This window comes from Propithecus coquereli, unplaced genomic scaffold (genome assembly GCF_000956105.1).
Source record: "Propithecus coquereli isolate 6110/MARCELLA unplaced genomic scaffold, Pcoq_1.0 Scaffold171, whole genome shotgun sequence".
Taxonomy (NCBI): domain Eukaryota; kingdom Metazoa; phylum Chordata; class Mammalia; order Primates; family Indriidae; genus Propithecus; species Propithecus coquereli.
Window position 1 is genome coordinate 6,876,128 of NW_012141747.1, and position 21,319 is coordinate 6,897,446.

Genomic DNA, 21,319 nt, shown 5'->3' on the forward strand with positions numbered 1-21,319 from the left:
ATTGAATCTCTTATAAAATTCTATATGCAAGAAATTCATCCTATAACTTACATAAAACAATGAAACACAAAAGGAGCAAAAACTTTATGTCATAAAGAATTCAAAGTTATGGCCAAAACTGGCATCTTCCAAAGGAATGAATAATATATAATTTTTATTTTAGATGAAAATATTTTATTATAACATTTCTAAAACTAAGCTCTAAAAATAATCCTAAATGTGTCAAATTAGGTCAGATTCAATTCACTCTCCTCTATATCCCTAATAGTAAGTACCTAGGTGTATTTTATGGGCAGCTGAATTGCTTTCCACATTAACAAAATCCTCATTTCTTTCAACAACTAATATATATTAATTTACTTGAACTTTTCCTGAAATAATATACATTTTCAACCTGGACTCCTGGAGTACAAACTCCTTCTGATTACTACCTGGTGACTACTGTAAGAGTGTATTTTATTTATTCTAAGGTCCTTCTTAATTTTTCAAGGAATGTTTCCTCCTTCTAATACCCAAGAAGTCCTTTGTATCATCAAAAATAAAATCCCATACTATCTCTTTTACCTTTTCAAAAGCTTGGAGAAGCCTGATTTTGAAGTTTAGATTCAGTACTACTGCTTGATAATTTTATATCTTTCTTGATCTACATACTCTAAAAGCTAAAAAGGACTTAGTCCAACCATCTCACCATTACATTTGAGAAAACTGCAGCCAGAGAGGGTGAATGACTGGCTCAGAATCATACTGTTTTCTGCACAAAACCAGATGCAAAGAATGAAGTAACCAAGGATTTGAAAAAAAAATTAGAGATATTTCATTCAGCAAACTTCATTAAGAATGCATAAGGAAACAAGCATGGTGGTGCACACCTATAGTCCCAGCTACCTGGGAGGCTGAGGTGGGAGGACTGCTTGAGCTTAGGAGTTCAAGACCAGCCTGGGCAACACAGCAAGATCCCATCTCTATTCAAAGACATGAAAAAGAATGCATAAGGACTTATGCACAACTAGTGTATGCTTCAACACAATCATTCTGCTCCAGACATAAAGCAGTGAAACAGTAATAGTTAAACAGAGGCCGATTTAAAACTTATAGGAATATGTCAATAGAGCACAAATAAAAGAGAAAAACAAAGAGGGTGAGACTGAAACCAGGGGTCTCCTGGGCTCTGAGTCTAGAAGGAGCATGTGGTGTCAAGGAGATGGATTTGTATGTTACAGAGGCCAAAGGTACTTAAAACATGACAGTGTAATAGAAATAGCCTTAATGTTTGAAGCCAATAGGGTAAAAAAAAAAGAAAAATGGTTGCCAACCATTCTCCTCATAGGAAGCAGTGAGCCTAAGCAGGTGGGAGGATAAAGACATAGCCATGACACCAGGTCCAGAATCAAGTCAGCAAGTGGGACTTTTAATGACTCAGTGGTATCTCTGATGTCATCTTAGATCAAGAACTCTAAACTCCACTGTAAGATCTGGTTCTGGACCGGGGTTGGGGGGGTGATAGCATGATAACAACCACAGCACTACTAGATAGAAGGAAAAGGTATTGGAGGAAATAATTGGAGTTGAAAAGGTATTTGATGAAATGGCTGAAAAATCCCCAATTTGGGCAAAAGACATAAACCTACAGATTTAAGAAGCTGAACATACCCAAACAGGATAAAGCCAAGAAATTTGTGCCAGATACACCATAAACTTCTGAAAGCTAAACACAAAGAAAATATTTTGAAAGCTGTAAGAGAGAAACAATACCTAGGTTAACCAATAGGGGAAGAATAATTTAAACGACAATGACAATGAATTTTATCAGAAATCACGCAGGCCAGAAGGAAGTGGCACAATACTTTTCAAGTGCTGCAGGAAAGTAACTGTCAACCCAGAATTCTATATCTAGTGAAAATATCCTTCAGGAATGAAGGGAAACAGAGACATTCTCAGATAAAGTCTAAGAGGATTTGTCACCAGCAAGCCTATGCTAAAAGAATGGTTAAAGGAAATTCTTTAAACAGAAAGGACAAAATAAAAGAAGGAATCTTAGAACGTCAGACAGGAAGAAAGAACAATGGAAACAGTAAAAGTATAAGTAAATATTATCGATTTTATCTTGAGTTTTCTAAATTATGTTTGATGGTTGAAACAAAAATTATAATACTGTGTTATGTGGTTCTCAATGTATGGAGAGGAAATATTTAAGGCCATTATATTACAAACAAGGGAGGATAAAGAGGATTAAAGGAAGGTAGAGTCTTATACATCACCCCAGCTGGAATGTTGACACCAACAGACTGTGCTAAGTTGCGTATGTGTAAAATAAGACCTAGAGCAACCACTAGGAAAGCTAGCCAAGAGATCCGCTCATCAACACTACAGGGCATTCAGAATGAGTTCTAAAAACTGTTCCGGTAACACGTAGGAAGGCAAGAAAAGAAAACAGAGAGCGGGAACAAAAGAGAGATGGAACAAAAGCAAAAACTAAAGCAGCAGATGAAAGGCTTGAGTCTCCTTACCAGTGTCTGCCCACTTCTGGATGCTGTGCAGGGCCTTCGGGGAGTTGTTTTCTATATTGCCCAGACTTGGCGGGCTGGCCCAAGAGGAACTTAATCAGCCATTACTGGAAGTGGTGTCTCATTAAGTAGTTTTAATAACAATGCTTCTTATCTGTAACTAGGCTTAGATTTATTAAATAAGCACTTTTAAGTAAATAGCATGAGTATTTGAATAACTATTAGATATGTTCTTTACATCTCAATTTGGGAATTTGACATAAACTCATTTTATAAACTAACTTCTATTATTTTGATATGAAATAAGTTCCATTATTTTGATAAGTTATTCAAAATAAAATTCCAGTCTTTGTCTTATGTTCTCGTATGAGAACAGGGAGAGGTAGGGGAAAAGGTATCAAACCAGATCTAAGAGAAAGAAGGCAACTCAGCTCTTCTTGGTCACCGACGACACCTACTGGCTCATTTGTGGCAGTGGTTTTGTGCAGAAAATGTAGACGTGAGGGAGGATCACTATAACACAAGTTCACTTATTTACTCCAAGTTCAGATGAAAGACACAAAGGAAGGCACTTTCTTCATGCTGGGCGTTAGAATATACTCAACATGAGCAAAACGAAACCCACATCAACTCTCCCAAACCTGGTCCTCTTCCAATGTTCCTTATCTCATTGAATGTTACCACCATCCATCCAGAGGTGGAAGTCACGCTGGATCCTCCATTCTCCCTCTATCCCAATATCCAATCCATCACCAAATTTTGTTGATTCTTACCTCCAAAATATCTATCTGCATCTCTCATCTGTGCTTCCACCTCTCTAAGTTATCATCATCATCTCCTATCCCAGTCAGTCATTCTTCTAAAGCACTTACTATGTTCTATGCATTGTTTTAAGTACTTCACTTACTTAACTCATTTAATCCTCACATTGATCCTAAGAGACGTGTATCAGATGAGGAAAGTGAGAGAGAGCAAGGTCAAGTAATTTGGTCAAGGTCCCACAGTTAGCAATGGTGGAGCCAGGGTTAATCTTAAATAAGCTGGCTCCAGATTTTTTGTTCACTTGAAGATGACACTTGGTTGTCCTTTGACCACTATGCTATGCCATAGCTCTCCAAATGGCCTACTCATGTTCTCTTTGGCGCCCCCTCTAATCCATTCTTCAGAAAGGAGCCAGAGATCTTTCCCAGATGTAAGTCTAATCATGTCATCTCCTTCGATGACTTACTGCTTTTAGGATATAGACAAAACTCCTTTAAATCATGGCTTACAATGACGCACACTGTATCCCTTCCTGACATCTCCCATTCCATCCCATTCTACACTTCCTCCTGCTCTTTCCACTCAGCCACATTGGCCTCCCACTTCCCAAGTCCTTTCCCAGCAGGACCTTTGCCTATGCCGTACCTTCAGCCAGATACACACTTCCCTTTTTTCTTCCTTGGTAAGGCCTGTTCACCCCTCAGATCTCAGCTCAAGCACTGCCTCCTAAGGAGGGAGCTTCTACTACTGGTTTGAGGATTCTTTTCTAATGTAATGTAAGCATCTAGTCCTATCAATTGCCCTCTAAGCAGTGCTTGAGCTAACATCCCACAAATTATGATATGTTGCATTTTCATTTTTTGTTCAGTTCAAAATATTTTATTTCTCTTGAAATTTTCTTTTAACCCATTGATTATTTAGAAGTCTATTATTTAATTTTCATGAATTTAAGGATTTTTCTACTTTTTTTCTGTTATTGATTTCTAATTTAATTCTGTGTGACCAAGGACCATATGTTGTATGATTTTAATTCTTTTAAATTTGTTTAGGTTTGTTTTCTGACTTAGGACCATTTATCTTGGTGAATATTCCATATGCACTTAAAAGAATGTATATTTTACTATTTTCTGGTGTTACACAAATATCAATTAGATCTAATTTGTTGATATGTTATTCAGTTCTTTTACATTCTTACTAATTTTCTGTCTGCTTGTTTTATACTACTGAGAGAGAAGTCTCCAACCGTAATTGTGGTATTATCTGTTTCTCTTTTCAGTCCTACCAGTTTTTATTCATGTATGTTAAAGCTCTGATGTTAGGTGTGTACACATTTAGGATTGTTCTGTCTTGTAGGTGAACCTTTTATCATTAGTTAATGTTTGAAGTCTACTTTGATATTAATATCTTTTGAATGGTGTATCTTTTTCCATTCTTCTACTTTTAACCAACCTATATTATTATATTTAAGGTGAGCTTCTTGTATATAATATATAGTTGGGTCTCTATCATTGCAGTTTTAATTTGCATTGCCTTGATATCTTATTATATGTTGAGTATCTTTTTTTACTCCTATTGGTTTTTCATGTATTTTCTCTTTTGAAGTGCCTGTTCAAGTCCCTTGCTCATTTAAAAAAGTTGAGTTATCTTTTTATTTCTTGGACATCCTTGACTTGTTCCTAATCTTAGGGAAAAAGTGTTCAATAGTTCACCGTAAAGTAGGATGATGCTAGTCTCAGTTTTTTCTTATTGCATTTTACCAATGTGAGGAAATTTCCTTCTATTCCTAGTTTGTAGAGAATTTTTTAAATCTCATAAATGGGTGTTTGTGAAAAGCATTTGTCAAATGCTTTTTTTATATCTATTGAGATGGTCACAGTTTTTCTTCTTTGTCCTATATGGCAAATTACAATGATTGATTTTCAAATGTTAAATATTGGTTACACAGCTGTGTACATTTGAATTTCTGAAATAAATTCCAATTGGTCAGGATATATTCCTTTTTATATATTGATAGATTTATTTTGATAATATTTTGTTTAGGATTTTAGTTTCTATATTCATAAGGGATTCTGGTCTCATAATTTTTCTTTCTTGTAATGTCTTGTCATATTTTTGTATCATGTTTTTCCTGGCCTTATGAAATGAGCTGAGAAACATTTATTCTTTATCTATTCTTTGGAAGAGTTTGTGTAAGATTGGTATTATTTCTTCCTTAAATGTCTGGAGGAATTCATCAGTGAAGCCATCTGGGCCTGAAGATTTTTTTGTAGAAAGACTTTTTATGAGAGCTTTAATTTCTTTAACAGATGCTATTCAAATTTTCAATTTCTTCTTGTGCCAGTTTCCATACATCATGGTTTTCTAGGAATTATCTATTTCTTCAATGTTGTCAAATTTACTGGCATAGGGTTTATAATATCCTTTTATTGTCCTCTTAATGCCTGCAGGATCTATGATAATGTCTCTATTTCCATTTCAGATATTGATAGTTTGTTTTCTTTTGCTGTTTTTAAAATTTATTGATCAGTCTTACTAGGAAGCTTTCAATTTTATTAATGTCTTCAAAGAATAAAACTCTGTCTTTTTTGATTTTCTCTTTTATTAATCTGTTTTTTATTTCATTAATTTCTACTCTTTATTATTTCCTCCTTTCTACTTTCATTAAATTTAACTCACTCTTCTTCTAACCTCTTGAATTGGTAGCTTAGATTACTGATTTTAAATCTTTCTTCTGCCAGATGCAGTGGTTCATGCTTGTAGTCCCAGCACTTTGAGAGGCTGTGGCGGGAGGATTGCTTGAGGCCAGGAATTCAAGGCCAGCCTGGGCAACACACTGAGACCCTGTGTCTACAAAAAATTAAAAAATAAAAAATTAGCTGGGTGTGGTGACACAATGCCTATAGTCCCAGCTACTTGGCAGGCTAAGGTATGAGGATCACTTGAGCCCAGGAATACAAGGTTACAGAGAGCTGTAATTATGCCACTGCACTCGAAAATAAAAAATAAAAATGTTTCTTCTTTTCTAGTGCATGCAATTAAAGCTATAAATTTCCATCCAAGCATGGTTTAAGTTGTATTTCATAAAAAATAAATTAATTTTTTAACAGTAATTCAAACTTTTGTTTGGTCCTGGGACCAGGGAGGAGTCGAAGGAGAAGGACACAAAGGAAACTCTGTAAGGTAATGGCAATGTTCCATTCCACTGTGTACATTTGTCAAAAATGCAACATTCTACACTTAAGACCTGAACTGTACATAACACTACAAGATAGGAACCTTTTCACAGGTGAATAAAACTAAGGCTCAGAGGAGTTAATTGTAATGTGTCAACATCACACACCTGGCAACTGAAAGAGCCAGGGATTAAACTCACATCATCAGAACCAGTGTGCTTTCCACTCTACCACATATTATTTTATATATATTCATCTACATATACATACATATACACGTATATGTGAATACACAGAGAGAGAAAGAGCAAGTGATTGAGAGAGAGAGAAGGAGATAGTACATGTTTAATGCAGTACATGTTTAATATGTGGCATTAACAAAATGTTTTTCCATTATCCTGGTGTGAATTGACTTAATTGTTCAGTAAGCTCACCTTATTACCATCAAATAGACAGAGGCGTACATGTCTGCTGAGAACCTGAATGCTCGTTCCTGGAAAAGGAATCATTTTGCAGCTCCACAGGGTCAAGATCAATGAAACACGACTAGGACTTGACCTAATCTGAAAGAAAAATTAGTTATAAAAAAGTTTATTTCTCTAATCTATAACACAAATCCATTTTCCAAAGCATCTTTTGTACATACAACTTGATAAAATGTATATAGAATTAAAAAAAAAGAAGAAAACAAAAAATTCTGCACAGATACACACACATGAGAAAAGTCTCAATACTCTGTTTACTTAAAATCAAAACCAGTCATTGCAGGTAAATTTTTCATAAAGTTATATTTGAAATATTTGCACTTTTCTTAAATACATAAAAATTATGATGAAAAGAACAGTTAGTACTATCAGTTAAATGTATAATCTGACCACAGAATCACTGTATTCCTGTCCCTGGGTTCATGCCTACAGAATGTGGGTAAGGTTACCACAGCATAATAACCAATGACACCTGGCATTAGTAGTATCCAGCTAACTCCTCTGGCTTTGATTCCAAGCAACGATTTACAGCATTCTTTGTTTTCTTATATAGATATTTTGATAGAGAGAATGCACTATGTGATGTTATTATTCAAATCTACTTCACAGGTACAGCTCAGATTGTGAATACATAAATTGGCATTCTGTTTATTTTTTTAAGAACAGTTTTAATTAAACTTTACATTCTGTTTTATGGTCGCAAGTCTTTTCATTTGAATAACTTATATTGTAGCAAAAAATAAGATAATATCTAACAGTTTGTTACCTTTTCAATTTAAGAATGAGATTGGAATATTTAGTTCTCTGGGCACAAGTTCATAAAATTAAATGCCATTTATTCGATTACTAGTACACTGAATAGTCCAAATATTAATACATCCTTGCTGACTTGAAATAAAAAATACCTAACACTAGGCAGGTGCAGCAGCTCATGCCTGTAATCCTGGCACTCTGGGAGGCCAAGGCAGGAGGATTGTTTGAGGCCAGGAGTTTGAGACCAAAGTGAGCACAGTGAGACCCTGTCTCTACAAAAAATAAAAAAAAACTAGCCAGGCGTGGTAGCTTGTACCTATAGTTTCAGTTACTCCAGAGGCTGAGGCAGGAGACTCCCTTGAGCCCAGGAGTTTGAAGTTGCAATGAGCTTTGATGAAGCCACTGCATCCTACTTGCAGTGACAGAGCAAGACTCTGTCTCAAAAAAAATAAAATAAAATAGTAATAATAATAATAAAATTAATTTTTTTTTAAAAAGATACCTAACACTAAGAAGGTTTCAAGCAATGCTTGGGTTAAAAGGAAAAAGGGCACTAAAATTCTGCATGACCCGTCCCCACAAAACCTGACCACACTGTCCTCTTATTATTCCCTTGAAGCTGGGGGGAAGGGAGGGAGAAAAAGAAGGTAAATAGGAGGGGGAGTGATGTGCTCTAATGTGGTTTATGTTTGCTAAAAGGGAGAGGAGTAGAATTAAATATCAAGAGTATTTCCAACTTCAAATACTGGAATACCAGGAATCCTCTCCTCTTAGTACTACCCAAAAAGGTATAACTATAAAGTATTTCAAACTTCGTTATTTCTGCTTCATTAGAATAATAGTACTACTATTAATAATAATGATGACACTGGCGAACATATACTGAGTTCATATGTACCAGGCATTATTCTAAGCCCTTTACACACATAATGTAATTCTCACAATTCCATCTTAGAAGTATTATTATTATTATTCTCTTTTTACAGATGAAGAAATTGAGACAAAGCATGATCAAGATAGAAACCTAGTATTATTTCCTTTGTAACAATGGGTGAAGAGAGCAATGGACTTAAACAAGACAAAGTCAAGGAATGAGTCCAAGTGTTCCTTTATTTATGAAAATACCACTATTGCAAAATTACAATATAGAAATAACTTTGTGTTTTCTATGATGTGTCAATTGACATATTTGCCTACTCCCAACCATGACAAAATCTGGGAAAGTTACAGACTTACTGATAGTAACCACACTTACAGTGCCTGCTTTAGTATCCCACATGGGATTGCTGAAGGACAGTTGTGAAGATGTGAGCGCTGGTTGTAAGAAGTAACTTGCTCGAAACTGATTCCCTGCAAAAAACAGTTTTTCTTTTATTTTCTTACAAAAAAAGAATGAAATTCAAAACCACAAGTCCATGATGTTATGCTATAAACTTAGGAAACAGACATCTCCAAAATGCCAGACTGCTCTCTAGCAACTTGCTTTCCAAAACCAGATGCACCAATATAGATTTATACATAAAAACAACAATACAAAACTTAAGGATATAAATACATAAAAGATCATCTTAAAGCAACTTTAATAAAGATCTTAAAGACTTTTAGGACAATAACATGCCCCATGAGATGATTCATTCAAATAGTTTTATAAAATACACAAATCCATAAGTACTTTTTGGAGATTTTAGAAAAAAATACATAATCATTAGTTTTACTTCTTACACAAAAGCATTGTTACATCCTTCCTGCATACACTAGTCATGAGAATGCTGATTACATCATTTATTCATTCAAGAAATAATTTTTGAGTCCATCTTCTGTGCCAGGTACAGTGCTAGGAGCTAGAAATACAGAGATGAGTCAGAGAGCTATGTCTCCTGTACTCATTAGCTTACACTTCAGTGGGTAAACAATTAAAAAAATAAGTAGACAGGGAAATAAATAAATAAATTATAAATAAATAAGTAATAAACTGGCTTAGAGCTATTAAGGGTGCTCAAATAAATGGATGGGAGGAAGGAGAACCTACATTACTCAAGGAATGTATCTCCAGAAAGGTGGCATTTACCAAGACACAAAGGTTGAGAAGGATTTGGGCATTTAGGGAGGGCTGAGAAGAGCCTTAACAGCAGAGACAACCTCAAAGCAGCCCTTCCACAGATAATCAACAACTCAGGGTACAAGAGATCTCGGACCACCCCCCAACATGATTCCTCTTTAAGATGAGCTCATAGACAAAAGCTGCCAAGTATAGGGAAATACAAGAATGAATAAAGAAACAGAAAGGCCAAATGAAGATAACTCTGGAAAAGTTTTGCTGGGAAGAGGAGCAGAGGAAAGGAGGCTTCGGCGTGAATGGGATAGGGTTGGAGGGGCTAGTCCTTCAGGGTGGGAGGTATGAGGTGTGCTGGTACTACAGATGGGGAAATGAACCAGTGTGGGGAAAGGGGTCAGCTAAAGATACAGGAAAATGCTGATAATTAAAGGAGTTAAGTGTTTGAAAGAAAGAAAGGGGCTGGAACTCAGAGCACAATTAAAAAGTCTGGCCTCTGATAGGATCAGGGATTCTTCCTCACTATCACAGGAAGGACAAGAAAAGATGAGCACTGAAGAGATGTGAGACTCAACATCCCCTTCAACAACTTGTTTTGCCTACGATAGAGAAATTAAATGTAGACCTTGACTGCTTAACTGAAAGAGTGCAGTGGCTAACATGCATGTGTTACCTTCCTCCAGAAGCTGGCAGAGTGTGGAAGGCCTGAATCCTGAAGGAATAGCTCCCATCGCGGTTAACACATCAACAGTGTTTATCTGCTAAAGATATTAAAAACAAAATTGATTTGCTTGTTTTCACTCATGTTTCCTCGCCTCTATCATACTTTATCACTATAGCAACTATAACCCAAATAATGAAAACACAAATGTACAGACTTTAGTGGAAAAATACTATAATTTAATACCAAATTCCTGAGTGGATTCCACCACTGAATCCTGGCCTCTCCCAAGGACCTAAGCTCCATACAGTGCCCAGAGTGCAGAGCCCTGCGTTCTAGACCTGCTCCTGTCTTGCTCCACATGATGCTGCCATTGTAAGTCAACAGCTGATATGCTATATTAATAACTGACATGCACTAAAGAAGTAATGGAGTTTTATATGTACATGTACACACACACACACACACACACACACACACACACACAAGCATTTCTTTATAAGTAATAAGTAGAGGAAAAGGTCAGGAAGGATACTCTCTAAACTGCTAATGGTGATTACTTATGGGGTGAAGGAGAGAATTTTCATTTTATGTAACGAAATTTGCTATGCTATGTAATTTTTTTAAATTATAAGATTACAGACACTTTCTTACTTTTTTGGGGCTTTTCAGAATTTTTCAAATAGTAACTAAAATTTAATATCAGTCTTAGCTGAAATGATAGAAATTTCAGGTAGGATCAATGAGAATGTTTCTAAGCCCTCAAATCATATATGAATGAGATTATCTACTCTTTCTGTATAAAAGATCTAATGAGAAATGTTATTTGGAGCACAGGGTCACTAAACCAGAAATATATGCCTTCTGCTCTGTACATTCCATGCCATTTAAGATCCACTACTGTCTTTCATAGTCTCCATCTGGTTCCACATCTAAACTCAATCAAAACTATTAGGTAACAAAACAAGACATAATTAGTAAGAAAGAAGATACCAACCTCTGAGATAGCTTTTTGAACAGCACTCCAATGGGAATCAGTTCTGGGGAGACAAAATAGCAAGGTGAGTGCAGGGATAGGTTATACTCATTCACTCAATTAGGGAACTTCATTTATCAAAGAACAATGTACGTAATTGTCAGTAAGTTCTGAAAATCTAATAGTCTTTAGATGAAACCAATATGGAACTAAATACCCTAAAAATAATTACAAAATTAAAGTAATAATGATATTTAAGCAAACAACAACATGAAAAGCTCTCAAGGTACAGGTCGTCTCCTTTTAAAGAAATTCTTGAATTATTTATAACAGAAAAAAATAAAATAGTTTCCTACATCTACTTTGACATCCTGTCACATCTCTGTACCTTTGCTTAACTTCTGCTCCATCTGCTGTTTCATCCACTACCTCAACATCTTCTTCAGTGCCCTCTTCACTTGACTCTTGGCCTCCTTCTTCTTTATTATACAGCTGAAAAATCATTGAAATATATGCTTTTTAACTAATGCAAAAATCAATCAGTAATTTCAAAAAGACTCAAGCACAGACAGAAATTTAGTATATGATGGGCTTAAAAATAAGTGGGAAAAAAATTTTCAACACATGGTTGATAACTTCACTATTTGAAAAAATTACAAGAACTGAGGTAGACAGTAGGCCTAATCAAAAATAAATTCCAAAGGCAGTATTTTTTCAAATGAAAAAAAGAAGATAGAAATAACAGAAATATAAAAGCATTAGAAGAAAATAATCTTGAGATGGGAAAGCCCTTTCTAATTATGATATGACAATCAAAAATTGCAAGTGAAAACATTGACAGATTTAGCTACATAAAAAATAAATAAACATGGCTGAAAGTCAACAAATAAAATATCTAACAAATTTCTAAGGGCTATTATCTTTATTATTAAAGTATTATAAAAACTCTTATAAATCATTAAGAAAAAGATTTTTAAAAATCCCTTAAAAAATGGCCAAAAGAACTGAAAAGGTAATTCACAAAGATGACAAAAATGGTCATAAAACATATGAAGTGCTGCTCAACCTCATTAGGAGTACAATAAATGCAAATAAAAACAATAATGATACTTTTTTTGCTGGTCATGTTGGCAAAAAATTAAAAGATTGATAGGAGCCATCACATGTGGGGAGGTAGCTAAGCTCCCAGCAAAAAACCAGGTCCCTTTGGTAGAGTTGCAAGGGATAAGAAAATAATAGAGAAAAATGGAAAATAAAAGAAATAAAAGAATACACAGAGACAAAGATATAGTTTTATAAGTTTATGAAGATTATAGGCAAAGCGGGATCTGAGGGGGCCTAGACCTTCTCCGTGGGTCTCAAAAAGCCCCAAATGAGGTCTTAACATGGTAACTTATAGGGAATAGTGAATAATTGCCAGGGGTAACAGATTTACATAACAGCAGGTAGTTCCTCTCAGGTTAACAGATTTTCAAAAGGCTTCTACAGATTCTTTAACTAATTCTATCTACGTGAGCAAAGGGTTACAAAATCTTTCAAAGATTAACTTCTAAGTTCTAAGGTAAGTTTATCACTTAACAGAGGGGTCAAACAGAGATATGTTGGCTCCATGTTTATTAGGTTATTGTGAATGGAGACAGGTAGTCTGGAGTGTTAAAACAAGAGCTTTGCTTTTAGCCATTCGGGAAGCTGTCTGTTCTGGGGGGCACTTCATTGTCAGCTCTCAGCCTGCAGTTTTTAACAGATTCACTTTGCTTTACAAAGCAAATCCAAACCTTTAGGTCTGAGAAACACGGCGCCTTGTGGGATACAGCCACTACTGTCTTTCAGAGACGCCCTTCCGCGTGTAACAGCATTTGAAATGCAAACCAACATGTTCACGTATTCCTTCAGGGCAAAGCTCTGAAAAACTCCTAAGACAAATCCTGTCTGCAAACACGTTTTTATATTAATTCATGGAGCAACAATCACAGGCAAGTGTGTGGGGAAACAAGTACTCCCAGATGTTGGGGTGGGAGTACAACTTGGCATAACTTTTCTAAGGGGCAGACTGGCAAATCAGAATATAAAGATGTGAGCCCTTTCAACCAGTGATGGACATCTAGGAATTTATCTAAGGGGAATAATTGGCAAGTCTACAAAGATGTATGTGCAGATTGATCACAACAGAGGTTGCTGGTTGGCTACAACCTATTCTCCACCTCTTCTTTTCTAACAAGATCCCTGGTTTTAGCAATAAGCCAGCTAAAAGACTACATATTCCAAGCCTTCCTTGCAGCTAGGTGTTGCCAGGGGACTAAATGCCGGTCAACAGGCTATAACTATAAGTTTCTTCTGTAATTTCCAAGAAATCTTCTTAAAAAGGTAGCAGCTAGTGCCTTTTGACTCTTTCTTCCCCTTTCCCTTTTTGGGGCTTAGAATCATTAAAAGATCCAGTAGCCGACTTAAAACTAAAGAGGTAATTCTAGGACTAGAAGTTTCACATCTAACTACAGAGTGAAATATTAGATAGGGCCATATCCAATCCTCAATTGTCTTTCTCCACACTTCTTCCATGCTTGAGAGAAATGTGCTTTCACCTTATTTAAGTCACTTTTTTTAGGATCTTCTGTAACTCATAGAGGAAGCTAATCCTATCTTCTTTGCAACATAATTGATAGTGATTATAGGTTGGAAACAAGCCAAACGTCCATCTAAATGAAATTGGAATATTTGCTGCATTGAAAAAGATGATCGAGAGCTCTCCTGTGCAATACAGTAGCCCTTTGCTTCATATGGCTAGTGAGCTCTTAAAATTAGTTCAAATTCAGATGTGCTGTAAATGTAAAATACACACTGGATTTTGAACTTAATATAAAAAAGTAAAACTGCTCAATATTTTAAAATATTGATTATATGTTGAAATGATATTTTTGATAGAATGGATAATATAAATATATTTTTTAAAATAATTCTACCTGTTTCTTTTTACTTTTTTAAAAAAGGTGTAATAAAAATTTTATATTTGGTCTTTGTCCCTGGTTCCTGGCACAGAGCTCCTTAACCCCTTGGAATATCCTGAATGATAGGAGTGTGTTTTCTTATTCATAATGACTTCCCTTCAACCACTCCAGAGTTTATGCTAATGAGTCAAGTCTAGGTGGGCCCCTAGACAGCTTCAGGAAGGGGACCGGTTGCCAGAAGAACCAACCTTGGGATTGGAGGTTGGAAATTTTAGCCCCACCTTCCAACCTTTGGGTATGGGAGAGGACCTGGAGATCGAGTTAATCGCCAATGGCCAATTATTCAGTTAATGTAATTAATAAAACCTCCATAAAAACCACTAAATGATGGGGTTTGGAGAGCTTCTAGGTTGGGAAACACATTGAAGTGCTGAGAAGGTGGCATGCCCAGAAAGAGGATGCAAGCCACCCCGCCACCAATACCTCGCCTTATGTAACTCTTCCACTTAGCTGTTCCTGAGTTGTATTCTTTATAATAAATTGGTAAATGCAAGTAAAGTGTTTTCCTGAGTTCTATGAGTCACCCTAGTGAATTATTGAACCCCTGAGGAGGGGTGGTAGGAATTCCTGAATTTGTAGCCAGTCAGAAGTACTAGTGGCATTTGAGACTAGCATCTGAAGTGGGGGCAGTCTTGTGAGATTGCACTTTAATTTTGGGGGTCTGTGCTAACTCCAGGAGTTAGTGAATTGAATTGTTGTATACCTGGTTTGTGTTGGAGAACTGATGTGGAAAATGACACATATTTGGTGTCAGAGAAAAACTATACACTTGGTGTCAGAAGTGGTATCAGAAAAAAGACATCTTGATGTGGTTACTGGAAAATTTAAATTGCATGTGTGGTTTGCATTACATTTCTATTGCACAGTGCTGATCCAGACAGATATCTGCATTTCTTGGCACAGAAAATAACCATACTTATATCATAAAATAAGAAAAAATAGGCTACAAACATGCAAGTATAGTTATGTTCACATTTTAGGAAGGGAGTCATATGTTTGTGGAAACTAACACAAAGTTAACTGTGGTTATATTTTACAATGAACAACAGACACCTATTACTTATGACTAGCATTAACCCAGAAAGCACCTTCACTATGAGATAACCTCTTCTAGGGCTAACACGCATAAGAGTACTTCACAGGTCCCTAGGACCACTAATACACAATGTTTTTTTCCATACCCGCCCCTCTAAAATTAAAGCAAATTCTCTATCTCAAATTATTTACTAGTCAGTTGATCAAAGGCTACAGCAAATTGTATATAAAGTACATTACAAGGTATAGCCATTATGGAAAACAGTATGGAAGTTCCTAAAGAAATTAAAAATGGAACTACCATATGACCTAGCAATTCCTCATCTGGGTATATAACCAAAGTAAATGAAATCATCACCACCCCATAAAGATATCTGCACTCCCATGTTCATTGCAGCATTATTCACAATAGCCAAGATATGAAAAGAAAACAACCTGAGAGTCTGTGGACAGATGAATGAATAAAGAAATTACGGGATATATACATACAATGGAATATTATCAGCTGTAAAAAAGAAGATTCTGCCATTTGCCATAGCATGGGTGAATCTGGAGGACTTTATACTAAGTGAAATAATCCAGACACAGAAAGAAAAGTATTGTATTAATATAATCTCACTTGTAATGGAGAATGTAAAAAAAAAGTCAAATATACAGAGATAGAGAATAAAATAGTGGTTACCAGGGGCTAGGGAGAAGAAGGGAGGAAATGAGGAGATGTAGGTGAAAGGATAAAGTAGCAGACATGCAGGATGAACAAGTCTAGAGATCTAATGTACAACATGAAGAATATAGTTAATAATATTATATTGTATTCAGAATTTTGGCTAAGTGAGTAGATTTTAGATGCTCTTGCCATATAAAAATGCCATGTGAGATGACGAATATGTTAATTTGCTTCACTATTGTAACCATTTTACTGTCTATATGAATCCCATAACATCATGTTGCATACCTTAAATATACACAATAAAATTTATGTTAAAATAAATAAATAGATAAAAAATAATGAAAAAAAGTTTTGAAAGAAAAGGAAATCATAAACAACAAACACTAACCTCCAGATAGGTTCTGGGAACGAGACCTTCATTTCCTTTGGCATCTTTAGCTATCCACCAACCATCAGGGTTTTTTTCAATTATAAGGAGAATTTCCCCTTTCTTAAAGCAAAACAAAGTAAAAAAAAATTTTTTAAATTCAGTAATCATGAGTATATTTCATTACTAATGCTTCAAAATATATGCTGAAAAAAAGGTAAAGTTTTTCATAATCCACTATTTATCCTGATTTTTATCAAAAGATTCCCTGTCACCCTAACCCTAAACCTGTGACCATAAACGTGACTATAATGAATCATTCTTTTTGGTTACCTAACATATATTCAAATGGGAATCATTTTTCACAATCATTTTTAGGGCCCCATACTTATTCCAGCACTTTGATTATTGTGTACAATATTTTTGAATTTTTTAATCTCTCTGGAAAATGTCTTTCAGAGCAGCATATAAATTCCCAAAATCAATTCTATTAAAGTTAAATCCTATTTTGAAGCAAAAACAGTATTTACTGGATATAATTAATTACCCACCTAATTCACCAGATATATTTTGAATAACACTGAACCATTTGTAAAAATATAACCCATTTTTTAAGAACAAAGAATTTCCACTGCTGAGGACATTCAAAAGCAAAGACTTTCTTAGAATATATGTTATTGTCTAATACTGATGGCATTTTCCAAGAAATCTGAAAAGAAAATCTATAAATTAAACCATACAACTAGTTGTATAATATTCTTGTATATTTTATTATTAATCAGTTACTGAACTTTGAAGTTTAATAAATATAAGGATCAAGATTCATATATTCATTAAAATTACTTTGGTTCATTTCTCTAGCATAAAGCACAGTCTCAAATCCCTTTAAAAACCACACCTTTGTTCTTCCATCCCACCTGCCATTTATTTATGCCCAGGCCAAGCTAGCATGAGTGCAAGCCCCTTTCACATCCAAGTCAATGGAAAGATCTGCTGCATTATAGCAGAAAGTATTCCCTTCTATCTCCACCTATGTATTATATACCACCTAACTCACCTGAATAAATTTATACATAGGACATTCAAAAAGAAATTATAAAATTTTACCCTGAGGTGAGGAATTACCAACATTAAAGCTTTCAAAAATCTTTAGAAGAGCTAACTTTAATAATAGAATCTCACATTACAACTGCTTATAAATCATAATTACTTATTTTATTTAAAAAGATTGAATCTTACAAAACTCAATTTCAGGAATATGTAATACAGATGTACAGGCAGAGTTTTCTTATTCTCTTAGGTATGCACATTTATCCTTAGATTAGGTTCCAGTCTTAGCCTACCTACCTTAAATGTAAGATCTCCAGCTTGCTGAGCAGTAAAATCTCCAATTGAAATGTATTCTTCACTTGTTGCCTGTTTGTGAGATTCACTTTCCTGCTTCTCTTCCTCCTCCTCTTCTGAATCTTCCTCCCCACCACTTTCTTCCCTTTCACTTTCTTCTTCAGCTTCTTCAACAGAATCGTCATATTCCTCTCTTTCAGAAAGTGCCCCAACTCTAAAGAAAACATTTCTGTGATTAGAATCACTGGAAATAACATACAAGAACAGACCAAGTATAACTTCTATATATAGAACTGTCCCATATTTGGAGCTGGCAAATAAAAGAAATAAGGGGAAGTATTATCCAACTAATGGTTTCTACCACCTAGCTAACAATATGTGACTGGAGAGACTGAGGGTGAGGAAGGAGTGGAAAATGTCAATAATTGATTTTCAATTTTTTTCAAACTATGTGTTTAAAGCTATAAATTTCCCTCTAAGCACTACTTTGGCTGCAACCATAGTCATAATTTATTATCATTCAAAATATTTTCTAAGTGCCATTATAAATTTTCTCTGACCTATGGGTTATACAGAAGTGTACAACAATTTGCAAACATTTCATGATTTCTCATTATTTTTCTGTCATTGAGTTTTAATGTAATTTCAAGTCATCAAAGAATATACACTACATGATTTCAGTCCTTTAAGATTGGCTGAAAATTGTTTATGGTCCAATATGGTTCATTTTGGTTAATGTTACATGGCACTTGAAAAGAATGTGTATTATGTAATTGAGTGCAGTTTCTACATATGTACATTCATGAGTCATATAACGATGTTTTAGTCAATGGCAGCAACATATACAATGGTGGTCCCAGAAGATTATAATACCATATTTTTACTGTATTTTTTCTATGTTTAGATACACACATACTTACACCATTGTGTTACAATTGCCTATAGTATTCAGTACAGTAACATGCTCTATAGGTTTATTATACCATATATCCTAGGTGTGTAGTAGGCTATACCATCTAGGAATGTGTAGGTATACTCTGTTGATGTTCATACAAGGACGAAATCACCTAAAGAATTTCTCAGGATATATCCTCATCATTAAGCAGTGCATGACTGTATATGTAATTAGGTCTGGGTGATAAAGGACTGTGGATTATTTAGCTCTCCTTTAGTTCTGGCAACTTTTGCTTATATGTCTGAACCTATGTTATTAGATACATAAACATTTAGGATGATTTTTTCCTACTGAATTGACCCTTTTAGCATTAAGAAATTTCCTTCCTTATATAGTAAATTACTTCTAGCCTTAAATACCTAATATTAATATAACTGGATCATTTTTGTTTTGGTTACAGTTGCATGGAAGACCTTTTTCAAGTTTTTTACTTTCAACCTGTCTACAATTTTATACTAAAGTGTATCTTTTCTAAACAGTATATATTTGGGTTTTTAAAAAATCCAATTTGACAATCTCTTTCTTTCAATTGGAGTGTTAGTCCATTTACATTTAATGTAAGTATCCAAATGGCTGCATTCAAACCATGTTGCTATTTAGTTTCTATTTGTCTCATCTGTTATTTTGTTTCCCCCTTTTTGCCTTTTTATGGGTTAATTAAGTCATTTTGAGTACTCCATTTTACTGTTTGTGTTTTTCTGGCTATACTTCTTTGTATTATTTTGTTAGTGATTGTTCTAGGTATTACAATATGCATCCCTAACTTACCATAGTCTAATTTAAATCTATGTAACATTTCACCCAATATAAAAGAATTTTAAGATAATATAATTCCATTTACCCAGTCAGCCCTTTGTGCTATTGCTGTACTATTGTCACATATTTTACTTCTACATATAGTCAGTGCTCATTGTTTGCAGATTCTGTATTTGTGAATTCATCTGCTCACTAAAATTTATTTGCAACTCCCTAATAACTACTTGCAGTGCTTTTGTGGTCATTTGTGGATATGCACAAAACAACGAAAAATTTGAGCTGCCTGACGTACACATTCTCAACTGAGGGTGAATATGGTGACATTCTGCCTTTCTTTTCAGCTCTCATACAGTAAACAAGTGTCCTTTTTGCAGTGTATTTAGTTTACACTTTTTGTACTTTTGTGCTTTTCGTTGGTGATTTTGCTGTTTAAGATGGCTCTTAAACATAATGCTGAAGTGCTGTGTAGTGTTCCTAAGCACAAGAATGTTGTGATGTGCTTTACAGAGAAAATACATGTGTTAGATAAGACTTGTTCATGAATGAATTATAGTTCCGTTGGCTGAGAGTTCAATGTTTATGAAGCAATAATACGTAATTATATAAGGTGTCTTTAAACAGAAGTATCCATAAAACAAAGTTGTGCACTACTCAACTGATGAAAACATTATGATCAGAGGCTTACAGGAACCTAAGTCTGTATTTTCCCTGGAGTAATGGTTAGTATTCGATAATTCAATGTTTGTGGCAACTTTATAGAACATAACTACTGCAAATAATGAGAATCAACTACATATTATAAATCCGCAAATGTATCTTTTGCTTTACACAATCAAGTGTCTTTTTAAAAGACATGTAGAAAATTTTAAAAAATAGGCTTTTATATTCCTCACATACCAGTGCTGTTCACTCCTTCTCGCAGAGAAGTTTCCATGTGGGGTCATGCCTTCTAGCCTAAAGAATTTCCTTTAGCATTTCTTATACTGCAGTTTGGCTGACAAATTTTTCTCAGCTTCTGTGTGTTTGGAAATGTCTTTATTTCACTTTAATTTTTGATACTTATGCTACTTTTGCTGGATACAGAATTCTGGTTGATAATTTTTTTTTTCTTCTAACATTTTCAGGATGTTACTGCATTGTCTTCTGCCCTGTATTTTTTCTAATAAGACATAAACAGTAATTATGTCACTTCTGTGTACATAATGTTTCCTTTTTTCCCTGACTGGTTTATGATTTTCTATTTATCTTCGGTTTTCAGCAGTTTGACTATGATGTACCTGTGTGTGGTTTTCTTTATATTTATTCTGTTTGGGGTTCCCTGAGATTCTTGGATCAGTAGATTGATATCTCTTTAAGATTTCAATTTTAAATGTTTTCAGTCATTATCTCTAAATATTTCTTGGGTTCCATTCTCTCTCCCCTCTCCTTCAGTTACAGGTATATTGTAACTTTAAGCCACATCCCATATCTCTCTTACATTCTGTTGTGTTCTTTGCATTCTTTTTTCCTTTTTGTATATCCATTTGAAAAATTTTCAGTCTGTCTTTGGGTTCGCTGATACCTTCCTCTGTTATATCCAGTCTTCTGTTAAACCACCCAATAATTTTTAAAATTTCATATATTTTATTTGTTAGTCCCAGAAGTTTCATTTTGCTCTTTATTAGTTTCCATTTCTCTAACATTCCTCTGTATTCCTCCAATCTGTCTATCTTTTCCTGTAAATTCTTTAACATTAAAAATTGTTATTTTATAGTTCTTATTTCCTAATTCTCATATTTCTGAGGTTCTGATTATTTTTTTCTCTACAAGACATTTGCCAGCTT

At 34.7% G+C, this 21,319-nt stretch overlaps 1 protein-coding gene across 2 annotated transcripts in view; it reads right to left on the minus strand.

The window, feature by feature from the left end:
* The window catches only part of NPHP1 (nephronophthisis 1 (juvenile)), a 56,571-nt gene that overhangs the window by 24,718 nt on the left and 10,534 nt on the right, over positions 1-21,319 (minus strand). Inside the window, exons 3-9 of one of the 2 annotated variants that reach the window (XM_012641895.1) lie at positions 17,789-17,999; positions 16,463-16,564; positions 11,756-11,859; positions 11,389-11,431; positions 10,404-10,488; positions 8,933-9,027; positions 6,874-7,002 (exon numbers count right to left, since the gene is read on the minus strand). In XM_012641895.1, the coding sequence (XP_012497349.1) occupies positions 6,874-7,002; positions 8,933-9,027; positions 10,404-10,488; positions 11,389-11,431; positions 11,756-11,859; positions 16,463-16,564; positions 17,789-17,999 (769 nt within the window). Of the gene's footprint in view, positions 1-6,873; positions 7,003-8,932; positions 9,028-10,403; positions 10,492-11,388; positions 11,432-11,755; positions 11,860-16,462; positions 16,565-17,788; positions 18,000-21,319 lie in introns of both variants that reach the window. The other variant, XM_012641894.1, reaches the window with a different exon arrangement.